The sequence below is a fragment of the Ammospiza nelsoni genome, chromosome 2 (genome assembly GCF_027579445.1).
Source record: "Ammospiza nelsoni isolate bAmmNel1 chromosome 2, bAmmNel1.pri, whole genome shotgun sequence".
Classification (NCBI taxonomy): Eukaryota; Metazoa; Chordata; class Aves; order Passeriformes; family Passerellidae; genus Ammospiza; species Ammospiza nelsoni.
This window is the reverse complement of record NC_080634.1, coordinates 38,437,439-38,453,953: the sequence shown is the minus strand read 5'-3', so window position 1 is coordinate 38,453,953 and position 16,515 is coordinate 38,437,439. Positions and strand designations below refer to the sequence as shown.

Genomic DNA, 16,515 nt, shown 5'->3' with positions numbered 1-16,515 from the left:
ATGTTGGTTCTTCTCAATCAAAATATCTTATGGAAAAGTGCTGAGTTTTACAGTTATTTTAAGGAAAGGTTTCAAAGTAATTTTAAGTACAGTCAAAAGCATCTTTTTAATAACTCTTTCAATTTAATTAATATACTTATTTCTGCTTTGTTGTCAATATATTTTGCATGACATTAAGTAATGCTACAATTTAATGAATATCAAATACTGGATTTTCCTCAATGTTACTAGGATTAACTGCTTTAGTATGGCCATTTTGATGTTTTTCCTCTTGAATTACTTCAAACTACATAATTCTGTGCAATCCTTTGAAATTTAAGCAATTCTTCTCATTTTGAGTCCAGCCAGATTTCCAAAAGTTGAGCTCTCCCATGGGACAGAATTTTCATTTTTCCATATATGTCCTTTCATAAATATATAAGCACATACATGCCAAAGATGTTTACACATCTTTCATGAAACAATGTTTTTAAGAAGCATTGTGTCATTGTGTTACATCCTACTAAGCATAAGAACCATTTTACCATTAATTAAAAGACCTGCTCATTCCTTGTCAAGCCCTGTAGGATATTTACAAATGTAACGGTAGAACACAGGGTGACCAGATTATACCGTCACTTTTCCCAAGTGTTACATCCCTTGGGAAATTTTATCATTGCATCAGGGAGACACTTGCACAGTGCTATGTCTCCCGTGGGTACAGCATTCACACACATACATAGGGCCATCAATACCCACACCACACAGCACACACCTGAGGGCTCCTGCAGTTAAAATACCATCAGAAATCTTGATTGCTGAGTGTTGCACATAAAGTATATTTTTTGTCAACTGGAGTGGTTTCTTGTCTATGTGTCATCTGGATTTCTTTTTTCATACATTGCATTGCCTTCAGAAATATTTATTCTTCATTTAAAAGCTATCTGAAATCACTATATGATGGAACCTTGAAGAGTGGAAAAGTACCTGCAATTGTCAGACAACTTGTCAGTATATTGTTGTACAGTATTCAGCTCTGTTTTACCTGGCCATATATACACATTTGAAAAACTTTTTTTTTATATCTTCACAATGAAGAATCTGTTTGCATTCAAGACTGTAATCGATCTGAGTTAAGTAGAGAGGAGAAAAATGTTCCCGTTAAAGAGGATGCCCTAACAGTCAAAAAAACTAGAAACTGTCAGTCTAATAGTTCCACAGCAAGACTGTCAGCTGCAAGACCTACTCAAACAGTTTAAGAGCACCTGCTGCTTAGTAGGGAGTGCAATCGCATTTGATGGCTGTGTCTCCAGCCACAATGTCCTGGCCAATTGTCCTTTTCCAATTTTGTGAGCTCAGCAGAGTTGCCCTTGAACAGCCTGGGAATCTCCCAGACAGAACTCAGACATTTCAGAAAGTAGGTATATTCTCACATCCCAATAGGTATAAGACCAGTGCTAGAAGCCACTGAGATGAAGAGCAGATGGAAAAAGACATACAGGGGCCTGACAATTTGTGAATGATGAAAAAAACTCATAATCTCATAGGACAAAGAGGTCTCACGATACTGACCACTTACAGTCTTCCAGTCTAAATGATGTCATGCAATTCATACTGGGCAGCGTTGTTCAGCTCAAGTCCTCAAACACCTCGTGCAATGTTATATTTGTATTCCAGCCCTAGTGCGGACATTTTCCACATCTGGGCCTAACTATCCCTTTATATTAGTATTACAAGTAGATTTGGATCTTACAAGATGAAAAATGACACACAAATAGAAGTAGTGGGTACTTTAGGTGTTGCCTTGAAAGGCTATTTCTAATTAGGGAAGTTACAACCTCCTGCATCACCTGTGAGAATCATTCACACATATATGATAAAATCAACTATAGGAATGAGTTCTTTTATGAAGCTTTCACAAAGTAGCCATCACATCAGTTCTTTTGCATTTCCTGCATAATATATACTTTTTTGTTTGATTGAATGCAATGAATAAGAAACTGTTTAATAACTCACAGGAGTAATTTTCCTGCTGATAAGTCCCATGCACAAAAATACTTCTGTAATTATTTATTAGACATGCCAAACATGTAAAATTCCTCCAATTGTATGCTCTTTGCAGAAGATAGAAGTCAAATCAACTCTTGACTTTGGAGATACAACTGGGAGAGTTATTTTTTTTTCATTGGTCTATTGGTTGGTTTATTGGTTGTTTTTTTGTTTGTGTTGCGTGTGGGTCTTGTGTTTCTTTTTTTTTTTTTTTTTGTGCACTGCTTTTACACTTGATTTCAGGTAATGTGATGGTTTCTATTTTTCCCAATTCCCACTTCATACCTTTAACAATGAAAACAATGAAAAATCAGATTGACCAATAAATGCTGAAAACACCTTAAAGCATGTTCTGCTTTAAGTGGAACTCAGGAAGAGGAGCTCAGAGTTCAAGACGTGTCATTGTCCTCTCTCCATCCTGTGAATAGAATGCTCAAGTGTAGCAGAAGTGCTCAGAGATGCTTGAAAAGGCATTTTTCAGACGAAAAGCATAACACAACTCTAGTTACCTTAATTAACAATAGCAATGAGGTCATGGTAGTAGAGAAAAGATACATCTCATAGCAGGATAATTTTTGTATTTTGGGTAATGATCACTGATGTACTAGAAATGTTTCATTCAGATACCAGACCCTCCATTTCCCAATCTAACCAGGCAGGCTGCTGAAGCAGTTACCAGAATCAGCATCACTGGTGGCTGCACTGGGAGGTCTCTGACAAAGGTTTTGTACATCAACTCTCTCTCACTTTGTAGTTTCTTTCATACTTACATATTAAAGTCACTCATAGAAATGTCAGCTGGGATTTTCATGAGGAAAGGAGGTATCAATATATTATGATTTTTAGACTAATATAAATAATTGTTCTTGCTGTTCAAAACAGAAAACTACTCTGAACAATAATTGCAAATCGTTGTTTATTTCTAGAGCTCAGGACATGACAAAACTATTTTTTACCCTGTATTGTTCCTCTTTTCTCTTTTGTTGTCATTTATTTCCACAGAAAAAGCAGTATGAGATTAATTTAAACTAAATAACTTGAGTGATATATCACTAGCAGGTTATTTATTTGTGGCAGAATTGTCTTTTACCCAGGGAAACAATTACATAGGCATGTCGAGGTTTTCTTAAAAGCTTTTTAAAATTAGAATAATAGCAACAAAATAAAACATTACAGTGGTAGAATTTACCTAATTTAGACATCTTTGGTCCTGCATCAAGTTATCCAGGTTGTTCTATATTTCTGGGAGAAACTATTACTTGCTTCTTCATAGTTGTATACTGACGTTCACCACTTCATTTCAGTGTTTTTAGCATGTTGCAAGGCATTTGCATTCTCCCAGGGATGAAGAACTTGGGTCACTACAAGCAAAAGAAATAAAGATCTGAGATTGCAGGAGACAAGATGAAAGAAAATGCATATTTGCCCCTACTTGAATTCATCATGGGCACACACACATAAGCATACCATCCCTTATGAAGAATAAAGTTTTAATTAAGTCTGCTGATAGCACACAAATCCTTTTCAGGCAGAATGATTATATCATTGAGTCCTTAATAGGGTTTCAGCAGAGGAGTCTAAAAGGAGAACAGGTTCTAACTATTTACTTTGAATAATAAGGGTTCTCTATGGCAGAAAGTTATATGGGCTGAGCCAAGTATAGAAGTTTATCCTGCTTATCACTACCAGTTGCTTCTGGGGATAACACGGGAAGAGTTCACCCTTAAAGATGCAAGAAGTCTGCAGAGTGTCAGAACTACACCTTAATTGCAACACTTCAGCCATTGAAACATCGGGGCAAAAATTTGCTACCAATTTTAGCTCCATAAAATTTAGACCAGTGTTCTAAAATATAAAATTCCATTCATGGACTTAAAAAACTTAAGAATTTGGAATCTTTCCTTACTGTAGTCACATGAGGACGGGTTGCAAACACATCATACGTGTCTCCATCAAGTTATTGTCCAGTGTGTGTTTGCAGTTCTACCATTTCAAATTTGGAGTTAGATACCCATATAAGTATGACACAGAGACTAAAAATTCCCTTACATTTTTATGGTTCTACTTATATCTTGGTCTCCACTATGCAGCTACGCATTCTGGGCTTTCTTAAAAAATAATTAATTCCACCACTTTAAACTGATTTTCCTAGTTCAGTGAAAGATATTGAGAGAAGAAGTCACTTATTTTCAAATTGCATAGTTTTCAGTAACTGTCCACAGCACTGGTCCCTAGGCATTCAGCACCAGAATTAATTTTAGCAGCTCTGGTTAATTAACAAGAATGGCACCCTTGTTAAAATATGAGAGTTTTCAGCTGCTGTGTCTGTAAATTCCTCTTCCTGTTTTTAATTTCTTCTGCATTTTGAAGTGCCTTACAAAACAAATTTGCTTCACTAGCACCTGGCTAAAGAGACACTTGTGGCAGACCTATGCACTATCTCATAAGTAATCATACAACAGAGGAAGAAAATACTGCAACAAAAGTTCTATTACCTCAACAAAAGCAAAAGACCAAGTGACCCATTCTAGACAGTTTAAAAAATATTAGTAAAGGGAAGGGATTTTGTTTTTTGTATCTAAGTGTATAAAAAGCAGTTAATAACTCTCATGAACAGAAAAAATCCTTAAAGACAAAACTCAAGTGTCTCTAAAGAGATTCAGTAGGAGAAAAAAAATTAGAAACAAAACTAATTGCTATTCTGTCATCAAGTGGACAACGGTAGAAGAAATATTTGAAAAATCAGCTACTTCAAATTTTCTCATTTATTCTAATTTAGTTTCTTGTACATATTATGTAAGTCTAGAAGGCAGAGAAAAAGCCAGTCTATCAAAATCAAAGCAGCTTTTAGTAAAGACAATGGAGAAACAATTACTGTCTAGTTCTCAGGAAATCTCTCTTGTGCATAAATCTGAACCTAATTAACCTATAGAAAAAGAAATTAAAAGCAAAAATAAAAGTTCTGCAAAAGGCATTGTTAAATAAAAAATCTGAACATTTTGATATCACTGGTTGAAGCTTGCTCCATTCTCCTCTGCTCCATTCAGTGCAATGTGCCAGCAGAAGAACTGGCAGAGCAGAAGAATGGGATAGAAAAATTTGTATTCAGCCAAACTTTGTAGTGAAATTCCTTTGGGAGTTCAAAAGTTTAATTCTTCTGTTTTCAACTGATAGAGCCAATATCTGTTTAAAAGAAAAATCTAAAATTTCACTATCCTAAAGCTTCCCATCATTGAAGAGTCAAGGCAGAGCTGTGCATAGTAAATGTAAACAATTCCATTCCTAGATATCCTATTCTATGTCTGTGATCTATCTTTATTTCTCTGGTTTTAAGTTGTGAGCATTGCGTGGTTTCCAGTTAACTTGACAGAGTACCAATCAATATGCAGTTAGAGCAGGATCTTAAAGTATTATCACAGCAATTTATCCTCAATCCACTTTCATGGCAATATAAGAAAACGAGAGGTGATCCTTTCACAGAGGCAAAAAAATGGTGCACAATTCAGTCCAGCGTTGACTTCCTAGTAAGAAGGTGCAGCATGATAAAACATAGGATACATTTCTAACACAAAAATTCTTTAGCAATAGGGTACACTCCTTACTGAAAAATTATAGAATCAAAAAGGTTGGAAAAGACCTCCAAGATCATCAAGTGCAACTATAAACCCAGCATCACTGTGTTCACCACCAAACCATTTTCCCAAATGCAAACATGTTTTGAACAGTTCCACGGATGCTGATTCTGTCACTTCCTTGCGCAGCCCATTCCAATGCCCCACCACCTGTTCAGTGGATGGCATTTGTGTCCTATTCATTTTGTAATATCAAGGGATTTGCAGTGAATAATGGTCAAGTGTTTCAGACTTTTGCACAAAATTTGCGTTAAACAGCCATCGGGTATCCTTCACAGCCCTAGGATCAACATGAGAGCCACATGCAGAAATAACTCTAGGGCAGAGTACAAAAGTCTGAGTGTATCAGCCAAGACTGACCCAAACCCAAACTGAGATTCAGAGAGGCTGGTGACTTGCACCACGGAAGATTTAACTGTTCCCTATCTTTCCCAATGGTTCAGTGCAATCTCAGATTTCATTCTTTCCCTTTCTCCAGGTTCTTCAGCCTCATATCCCTCCTTAATTATTGTCTCTTTAACTGTGAGGAGGGAGGAAGTAGCATGTTGCTTTCCTAAATCCTTACAATCTGGTCTTCAGGCCATGAAAATATTTATATGCATTTAGTACACTTTTAAAAGAGTTTGAAAGTCCTGTACTAAGTCAGTGCTTGAAGTCAGGAGGGGTGCTAGAATACACCACTTTCTTTGGGCAAGCATTTCTATTTGCATTGACTAATCCTTCATGTTAATGGCATTTATTTCACCCCTGTGGCAGGCAGGCCTGTCACAGGTCCTTCTAAGACCTCACCAGGAGGACATCCAGGACTGGATCTGCATCCTCTCTTTCTTCCTGATCAAAGTTACAAGTGCCAGATCATTCTCCCTCCTGGTCCAGGTCAAAGACAGCAGCAGATGGGACAAGGTTTCATGGTCACATAGTGGAACTAGTGGCAAGATCTCATCTGCCAAACAATCCAAATTCTGCTCCTGCTGCTGTCACAGAGATCCCACTGAGCTCAAGACTCAGCATGACCAGTGAGCCAGGGCTCTCAAAGAGTTCTCAGCACCCACAGAGTATGTGCTGCAAGGAAACAAGTGCATGGTCCTCAGAAGGAACAATTTCATTCTGCAAGACATTGGTGCCATCTCCTGCCCAGTCCAGAACTGGACTCCCAGAGATTCAAAGAGTCAAAGTGAGCAGTGCTACAGAACGGAGTTTGCTTTTCCTTCTTGCTCTGACTGGAGTACAGCAGAAGGAAGGGATTGTCTGAACAGCAAGTTACAAACCACCAGCTGTTTTGCCTGGCATTTTGGGGGTAGGGCCTAACAGACAGCTTCCAAGACACAAATATCATCCTGGTGACCATTGCAGCAAAAGGGGGAACCCATATGTACTTATACAGCTCCTTTCCTAGTCCTCCCTCTCCTAAAGTACCCATTGTTTTACATTGTGTTTGTCTGGATTGTGTTCTGGATTCTGTCATGCTTCTTTTGAAGGGGAAATCTGTTGATATATGTTGTGTTACATGATCCATCGTAATTCCATGTAATGTAATCACAAATGTGAACCCACCAGGAGGTTTTGTTTTACACTCAGCATGCAACTTTTTTTTAGATGGCCAGAAGAGCTATTAAATGGATAGTTTGAGGGAAGCCTCCACATGAAGGCCAGTACAGTCATCTGTATTTAGTAAAGTATGTGCTTTGCAAACTATTATGCCGCAGGCTAACTTGTGAGGATATCTTTTGCAGACTTAAAAAAGCAAACAAAAACCAAATTTGCAATAGTCTGCCAGGGTCTCCAGTGTTGTCTTTTCATAAATCCTAAATGGCTATAGCAAATGTTTTGGAAACCAAAGTGAATTGTCTGAAGTTTTGATGCATTTTATATATAAATCATGTTTATTTGTATGTGTGGACTGTTTTTCCTGTTGACATCATTTCAGAGTCATTGTCTGTTTCAGCTAAGAAATATTTCTAATATCTTCCTTATTTCCAAGAACTATATGTTAATGTATGTGCAAACACCAGTTCATCAGACTGAGGAAGATGTAGAAGGAAATACTGTGTGTTTATAAGGGTCACAGCTGGCTTTTCTTAGGTATCAAGAGGAGACAAATAAGCAATTTTGAAAAAGAGTATGATGGGACTTGAAGAGAATTTACCCTAAGAGTACTCATTTTGCAGAAAAGTGGAGCAAAATGTTTGTTGCTGTCTCCAAACTCATGTTACCACGAGGAGCTTGTATAGCTTGTCTGGTATTTCTTTCCTACTAGGAACATAGTTTAATTCTCTGAGCTGGCCTGCAATTTGAAAAAAATAATTTCTTTAATTTGGTGTCAGGTAGCTTGCCAAGTACCTTGATGAAGAAGTTGTTGTCCATTACTTACAACCAGTATAGTCCCTTTCTGTGTGTTGCTCCAATGCTTTCCAATAGTGGGACAAAACCAGATTTTTTTCCCCAGTTTAACTTCTTCATCACCCAGTCTACAATCCCTGCCCCATACCATGAATCCATGTTTAGAACACTATACCAAGCTCCTTACCACTGAAAGCTCCCAGGCCAGCCCACACACCTGTCCCTGCACTCTAGCCAGTCTGAGTCTCTCACTCTCTTCAAGTGTTTAATTCTTCCTTACTCCTCTATGCATCCCTCAGTCCCACAGGCCCTCTTCCTGACACCAGACCAACAGAAGGGAAGCCATCAAGTTGCTCTCTCCCCCAGCATGGACACTGCCTATGTCCCAAGGGCCTCAACAGAGGGGTCAGCAGTGGCCATGCACTAGCACAGGACAGGTGGTGGCTGGGGGCACAAATGGCCTGTGAAATGAGCTGACATGCTGCTTGTTTTCCTCGAACATACAGGTATAAATGATAGATATATTACAATAAATAGATATAGATGAAGTTACAGTCAGCTTTATAGTGAATATAAACTCTAAAATACCATATACCCTTGATATAGGTATAGCAATTAAATTTTTAACTTTGTAGCAAGTTACCATCTTATCTCATTTGTGTTTACAGCTCTAATGGGAAATCAGTTTCCTGGGCCCAGAACGAGAAAAGCAGCCGAGGAGCACACCTTTGGCAGCGGTTGTCAGTCCACATCAACAAAAAAGAGAACCCCAACCAAACTGCAGTGATCAAGCCTTTTTCTAAAAGTACAGATAGTAGCCGGCACAGTAGCAGCGCTACATTTCCCGAGGCTAGTGCCAAAACGCTTTACGACGTTTCGGAAGCCGAAGAGCAATACCCAGCTCAGTACCGACCACAGACTCCCTCACCAATCAGCACTTTGAGCCACAGAACTGCCTCTGTCAGCCGAACAGAAGACGAAGCGCCCACCTTCCAGTCAGAACCTCCTCAGCGAAGCAGCTCCTCTCAAGGCTCCATCATGGAGCAGATCAGCAGTGTTGTTACTCGCTTCACAGCCAATATCAGTGAGCTGAACTCTATGATGCTTTCAACATCTACTCCAGGGACAGCGGGGGCTGCTCCTCTCTGCTCTTCCTACCTGATTCCAAGGGAAATCCAGCTCCCTACAACAATGACCACACTTGCAGAGATCCAACCACTTCCTGCCATTGAAGTCAATGGCTCTTCACAGGCTGCTAGGAAACCTTCAAATGACAGCATCAAAGAAGGCACTTCAGAGACCCCAACGGCCAAGCAAGACCTGGAGGAGCTGGTGGCTTTAACTCCTCCTTCTCCTTTTAGAGACTCCATTGATTCTGGAAGTGCATCTCCCAGCTCTCCAGCTTCTGAATCAGCTCTCTGCATCCCGTCCTCCCCCAAATATGACACACTCCTCATCAGAGATTATACTCAAAGTTCTTCTTCGCTGTGAATGTAGTTCAAGAAGATGTTGGAGCTCAACAACTACAAGCAAGTAGTCAGGGGACAGCCAAGTCTTCAAGATCTCCAGTGTTTACGCAGACAGAGTGAGAGGCATTGGGTCATCTTGTGAGGAATGGAAGGGAAGAAGAGGAATCACCTGAGAGGCAGAAACATCAGATTAATTATGCTGATTTAAAGACAAAATGACTCTTGGCAGATTATCGTGGCCTTAAAAAAACATGGGCTTTTCAGAAACACTGAATCTATTTTTGAGGGCTTATAAGGAGTCTGTTAATCCAGTTACATACCAAGTGCTTTGCTTTAGTATTACAATGAACTGTGTGTACAATATAGGGGACAGGGGGGAACTAGATTGTAAACAACTGTACAATGGTTTGTTTGTTTACTCTGATCCCTTGCCCAGAAGTGAACCTTGATCTTTTATCAAGAATAGAAGACCAAACATTGAATGTACATTTTCTAACAGACTCAAATCTGGGACCAACATGTCAAGCTTTCTCTCCTTTTTTTTCTATGAAGATCACAAAAAGCAGTAATGTATGTTACTACAAAACCTTTTGCTGAAGAATATTGTGTCTGTGATACGTTACACGTGGATAACACTAAGCTGAGGCTTTGCAGTGAGTGACTGCAATATGGAGGGCTTTACAAGTGACTTCTCAACCTACGCATTTGTTTATGAAATTCTCTTCTATCAGTATCTAATTTCAATTTGTTATCATTGGATTCACCTTCACAACAACAAAACCCAAGGAAGATCTCCTGACTATTTCACCATGTTGCCAACTAATATTGAAGTAGCAAAAAATATTTTCTGGAGTACTGTTTTGTAATTCCCCTACCAGGGCAAGTTGTTGAGATGAATATTCTCTTCCTAGCAGCACTACCAAGCTACATTATAGCTGCACTCCCTAGAAAAATTAGCACATTTTTATGGACATCCTCATGATAATGTTACCAGTTAAAATACTTATTCAGACTCCCATCTTTGCTTGTAACAAACAGGTAAATACCATAAGGATTTTCTCCATCCTTTGAATGACAGAATTCTAGGATACCAATTTGGATTATCACAAATACTAACTATCAGTGGGAAAGGTTGTCATAATCTTAATTAATATACACATATATATGGAAAAAACCCTGTGTCAAAGTCTGCTTAGAGGTGATTAAGCTACTCTTTAATAAGCAACAATTTTAAAATTTGTTTTGCTGTTGATCCCTTGCAGTTATGAACAGTGACAAAAAAATACATTCAAAGCAATACAGAGTAATGGTTAAAACAAAGAAGACCTAATGAGATATGAACCAACAGAATCTTTGTTTCTTAGCAACTCACAGAAGAAACAAGGGGATTCCTCAATTTTTTTTTCCTATATCAAAGTAGTACAGTTTAGTGCACTTCATACTGTCACAGCACTTTTTTAATACAGGCAGGGAAGAGTTTTAAAGTTTGAATAGTAGCTAAATAATTTTTGATAGGTGTAGTTACATAGAACTTGTAAGTCAGACCCTAAACGCACACTGTATTTGCTCTCTTCTTCATGACATAGCTGTCCTCAGGTGCCAAACTTTTATGGGTTTGTTTTATTTTATTGAAGGATAGCATGAAGTGATGAGTAATGTACTTCAATTCAAAGTTGAGTTGATGTAGCCTTACATAGAAGACAGCCTCAAGGAAGGGAGCCTTGAAATAAGGCTGCTATATTTTATTTTCAAAACCTTTAGATCTTGTTTCTTCAAAAATAACAAATATTTTGTAATCAAAATTCATACCTCCTTTTTCTCCCCCATGTTCAAAATAGCTATTTGATCAAACAAGTAAAAGATGAAAGCACATTCACATATTTTAGCAAAGAGCATTTTCTATTCCTTTGGGATGCTTGTTTCACTATTATGCATTGCGCCCCAATTTGCTGCTCAACAACATTTAAAAATGAAAAGTAATAGATGGTTGAATCCAGACCAGCACCTCACAGAGGTACTCTGGTGACTCTAGAGTCAGGCAATGTTATCCAATTGCAGTCTGGGCATGCTTGTCTTGTCAGGTACAGTCATTTATCAGCTTTGCCTATAGCATGAACAGGCAGGTCACAAAACAGCTCTACTCCAGAAGGCAGATCCCTACACTAAGGCATGACTGAAGGTCCTTGTTGCCCATATGCAGTTCTTGCATCCTCGCATGACTGATCAGCACAGACTCAGCTCTGTGCAGCTGCACGGTTCCCAGACTAGAGCTCAGTTTTGCCCTCTTGGTTCACAGTACTAGCATGTCTCATCATTCCTTAGCTGTTCATGTCATCAGGAGAAAACATCTTCTGTCACAGGTTACAACCCACATTTAAGAGAAAAGCATGTCCAATCAGTCTGTGATACAAACATTCTTATTAGGGGAGTTTAGACCACTTAAATGTTGTTCATGGAAGACTTATATGATAATATTTGTCTCCCATCAGTGCAATATTGTTCTAATATAGAGTGTACTGAGGTAACCAATGTGAATTTCGAAAGGATTCTAATACTACCTGTTCTCTTATACTTCAAACTATTGACCAATATTCTTACAAGAACATCCTCCACCTCGAACCTTCCCTAGAATTTTAGATCCCCTTTAGTCTTTTCTTATGGTGGTGGACAATTAATAGAATGGTATTACTGCTAAAATCTGTGGGTTTCACTGCACTGTGAAATAATCAACAGTGGAAATAAGGATTATATGACAAATATAAAATATTTCCTTAAATAAAAAACTAGTAAAAAGGAGTGAAAAATTGAAACTGTCAAGCCCAGCATAAATATACCTCTTCTGCTCTCAAACTGCGCCACAGCTATTGCTCAGAACTTCCTGACAATGGTCATGTGTACTGTCATGACAATTTGGGTGGAGATGCCCCATGTGCCCTGAATGCATGTTTTAAGAGCCTAAAACCTAATGCTGTGCAACCGAAATTTTAAACACTTTTGTTCACTCTCACTTTTGGAGGAGTCATGTATCTTTTGCATATCTATCAGCCACAGCAGACATTTTAGTGACACAAGAAACTATGGATGGACCCTGCTGAGGTAGTATCTTCTAGGAGTCAGTCTATTTTTATTAAAAGATGGACAACCTTAGAGGCATTTAAGGAAGGCAGAATCTGCTTTAATTGTGCAGACTGGAGCGCATCAATGTAATTTTTTATTACATGTTTGAATTCCAACAAAGGGAGGAAAGGTTTTGTGGAGAAGAAGGCAAAAACGGTGTAATGTCTGTAGTAATAATCCAAATGAGCCCAGTGGGAGATTTGCAAGACTGGAAAATTCTTTGGGAGAAGCCAGTGGGTTTGACATAAGAGAAAAAAAATTATGTAGACAGACATCATGACTTCATTATGCTGTTTTTATGCTAGTCTTAATTTAGGACATTAAGATAGAGTGGCAAGGGTTTTCAGACATAAATGCAAAAGTTACAATAATGAACACTTTTCAATCTAACTAAAGAATGTGCAAGTACCAACTGAATGGCTTGAAATTTGCCTTCCAATATAGTGCTGCTGACACAAAGGAAATTAAAGGATTTGAAACTACTGTCATTCTTGACCACATGGACCTCAAAAAAAAATCTCTTATTTCTTTTGTGCTTGAGGCCAACCCTAAAGAGTGATGGTGTAATCACCTTTGGATCTATGCTTTTGAATAAAGTGAGCCATTCTCAGGCCATTTGGAAAGAAGCTTTTGCAATGCTGAAGAACTGTGTTTTTAAATTGTCTCTGAAGAATGATTGCATGACTTTGAAGATGTGCTTCCTTGTACTTCTATCTGAACATTTGGTGCCTAGACTCATGCAGATACCTTAGACCAGAGATTTTTAGACCACAGTCCACAAATCACTTGTTGATATTTCATGAAACCTGGTCAATCACAAGGTGCTGGCTTCTTCCTTTGATTTCCAGCTACAAAAGTGAGATAGAAACTAAATGTTAATTCAAAAACCATTATAAGCTCCAAAAGCAAAAAAAAAAAAAAAAAAAAAAAGTTATGTTAGTTTTCTTGGATGTTTATTCAGTTGCTGTGTCTGTAAAAGGAAAATTTGGGTTGAAAACTGAGAGAATAAGCTATCAAAAGAGAGTAAATGGGAAGCCCAATCCATTACTCTCACTCTGGATGACTGTGGAGTTTCCCCTCAAATGTTTTCTTTAGTGTGCAAGACCAAACTGAAAGACTGCATAGCTGTGGGTGTAATTTCTGTAAAGGAAAGTGTGCAACCTTGTTGTTCTTCTTAATACATCATTTATGAGGTGAGAGGATAAAAGATGACAGCAACAGACAGCATAAAAAAGAGTTGGTTCCTTAGGGAAATCAGAGCACTATGCTCAGGACTAACAATGTGACCACAAATTTTGTATTGTATTGGAGACCAGTGTCAGGTCTGGTTTGGCTGACCCCAAAGAAGAGACTTTGGAACCTAAAGTTAGGATTTCAGTAGAATTTAATACCTACATTTTAAACTCAATTTTAAAACAACTATTCAAATGCCAGCTTCCTCCAGCATCTAGCATAGTATGTCTGTGTATGCTCAGAACTAACCTGATCATCACACATCTAAGGATCTTTGTACCTGCCTCATGTTAAAACCCATCAAGGATGCAGAAAAATACATGAGAGTACACAGAATGCACCGTACAGTCTCCTGGCTGGAAAGTGCTCCAATGACTCATTGCTGAGTTTTTATTCATTTCCCCAAGGTATTTTCACAGGGCAGGAACAAATTCAAGAGTATTGCAGTGGAAAAGGAACAGTGCAACCTGATAAGACACACACTGAATAAAATTAGATATCATATATTACCATTTAATATAAAATACTTTTAAAATTCCTGGAGCAGAGATAAGGTATTTTAACTCTGAAGAAGTAGAGGCAACTTTTTGTCTGTGCTACATACTGGCTAAAGAAAAAGTTAAATGCTTCCTTGAAAAATGTTTTTGTGACAGGGGGGAAGGATGTGCCCTTAGATAACTTCTTATCAGCAGAAATGTTGTCTTCCATCTGGAGATCTCAGACCCCAACACAGAAAGGAGAGATTGAATCTTATTGGATAGGCAAAGGAATTAAACTCGAATTGCTTATTCTCTGAGCCTGAAGAAAAAGGGACTTATTTCATTTTCCTCCAGTCACCTTTTACAAAGGTAACCTGGCCCATCTTTGAAACAAAATGTATAGATGTCTCTATAAATTGATCTGAGAGGAAAATTAGCATTTTTTGCACATTGCATTTGCATACTGGCTCAAATAGAGTATTCCTAGACATCTTTTGCCTTGTTTTGTTGCTTTCTTGGGCACTAACTCTTCTCACAAACTCCACAGGAAGGCTAGATATTTAACAAAAGGTCCTGATCTCCACACTAGAGCAAAAAGCTATGTATTACACAGAATAATTTTAAATACTGAAGTCCTTAATCTATTTGGGTTAATGGAATCATTCCAGATTAATATCCATATAAAGATAATCAAAGTTGTATAGTGGCCGCTGAAGTCCAGATTTGACTATTTGTTCTGCAAGGAATTATAATGACAGGATATTCTTCCCACTCTCTTTTGAATCAAACAGCAGATGGATTTTACTAGATTCATTCCTGAAGCTAGGCTTGGTGAATAAGTCCTTCCAACCATTCATACTCTATCTGGTATCCAGTGGGAAAGTCATCCTCTAACTAAACATGTTAAGGGATGTGAGTGACCATGTCCAAAAAAACCCAGGTGGTCACAATTTTCTGGTTTAATGAAACTCCAAAAATGAAGTCAATACTCTCCATGAACAAGAAAATCATTAATCTACTACCCATTTCACTTAATCTAGTAAAGACTTATGTTGAATTACCTGAATTTTTTTTTTCTGTGATGGTTTATTATTTTATCCTTAGTTCAAATATCTCCAATTGCCACCAACAATTTTTTACTGTGAAAAGGAAAAGAGATACAGGCCAGTGAAGCATAAAGGTAAGTAAAAAATTCATCTGGGTGATGAACTGGTGTATATGGCTGGTTTTGTCTAACCTGAGCAATGACAGTATTAACAAACAATAAATACTAAGTCACTCCAATCTGCCAAATGGGAACAAATATACTATGTATATTACATGTACTAATAGGATTATATGGCAGCTGCTGGTGGTATTTGTAATTAGAAATCTATATAGAATATAGATGTTTTAGAGAGATGGTGCCAATTCCAAAAGATTTATGTGGGCTACAAGTGCTTGTAATTATTTTTTTTTAATTTGCTAATAACTTATGAAGAACTGGTTTCAAACATTCTGTGACCGTTTGTTCTTTTTTATGTTGTTGCTGCTTATACTATTAAAACATAGAGAATGTAAAGTTATTATTTTGATGTGAACTGAAAAAGATTTTTCATAAAATTTAACATTTTTATCAGCTTTGGTTTGCTTTCTACCTGTACAAATGTAATTTATTTTAGCATTGAAGAATACACTTGCTTGTTTCTCAATTGTCTACATCATGTTATAGTTGGTGTTTATGTAGAGTCAGGTACTTTTTGAACAGTATTAAAAAGAATCTGTGATATGACTGAAAACTGGATTTTTTTTTTCTCCAGAACACTTACAGCTATTTTTTCAGTGCATTTTTCTACAAACCAGGTATGCCTATACACAAACTCTTGAATTACAATCTCTCTCTTTTAGTCCTCCCTCTCTTGCTTTAAAGGGTTAAGTTAACATTAATGGTATCATAGTTACATAACATTCTAGTATAGTTTGTCTTTTGATGCATGCACAATCTCATTGATGAGACATATATAGATTTGAGAGAAAAGAGTAAAATAATCTAGATTTGAGCGACAGAAAACAAAGCTCTTCCACTTGGAATCATATACCAAAACTTTATTTTTATAGATGTCTTAAGAAACTACTTTACTCCTGCAATTGTAGATTCACATCTAATCTTGAACTGCAGAAAAATATCAGAGGAAATTTTTTATGTCCTTTAACATTTGGTTTCTAGAGTTCTGCCTT

The 16,515-nt window shown here is 37.6% G+C and overlaps 1 protein-coding gene across 3 annotated transcripts in view; it reads left to right on the top strand.

The window, feature by feature from the left end:
• GRM5 (glutamate metabotropic receptor 5) overlaps window positions 1-16,076 on the top strand; it is a 240,770-nt gene extending 224,694 nt beyond the window's left edge. For all 3 annotated transcript variants that reach the window (XM_059493282.1, XM_059493280.1, XM_059493281.1), the window contains one exon: window positions 8,669-16,076. In XM_059493282.1, the coding sequence (XP_059349265.1) occupies window positions 8,669-9,491 (823 nt within the window). In that variant the 3' untranslated portion in view covers window positions 9,492-16,076. The remainder of the gene's footprint in view (window positions 1-8,668) is intronic.
• The last annotated feature ends 439 nt before the right edge of the window (window positions 16,077-16,515 follow it).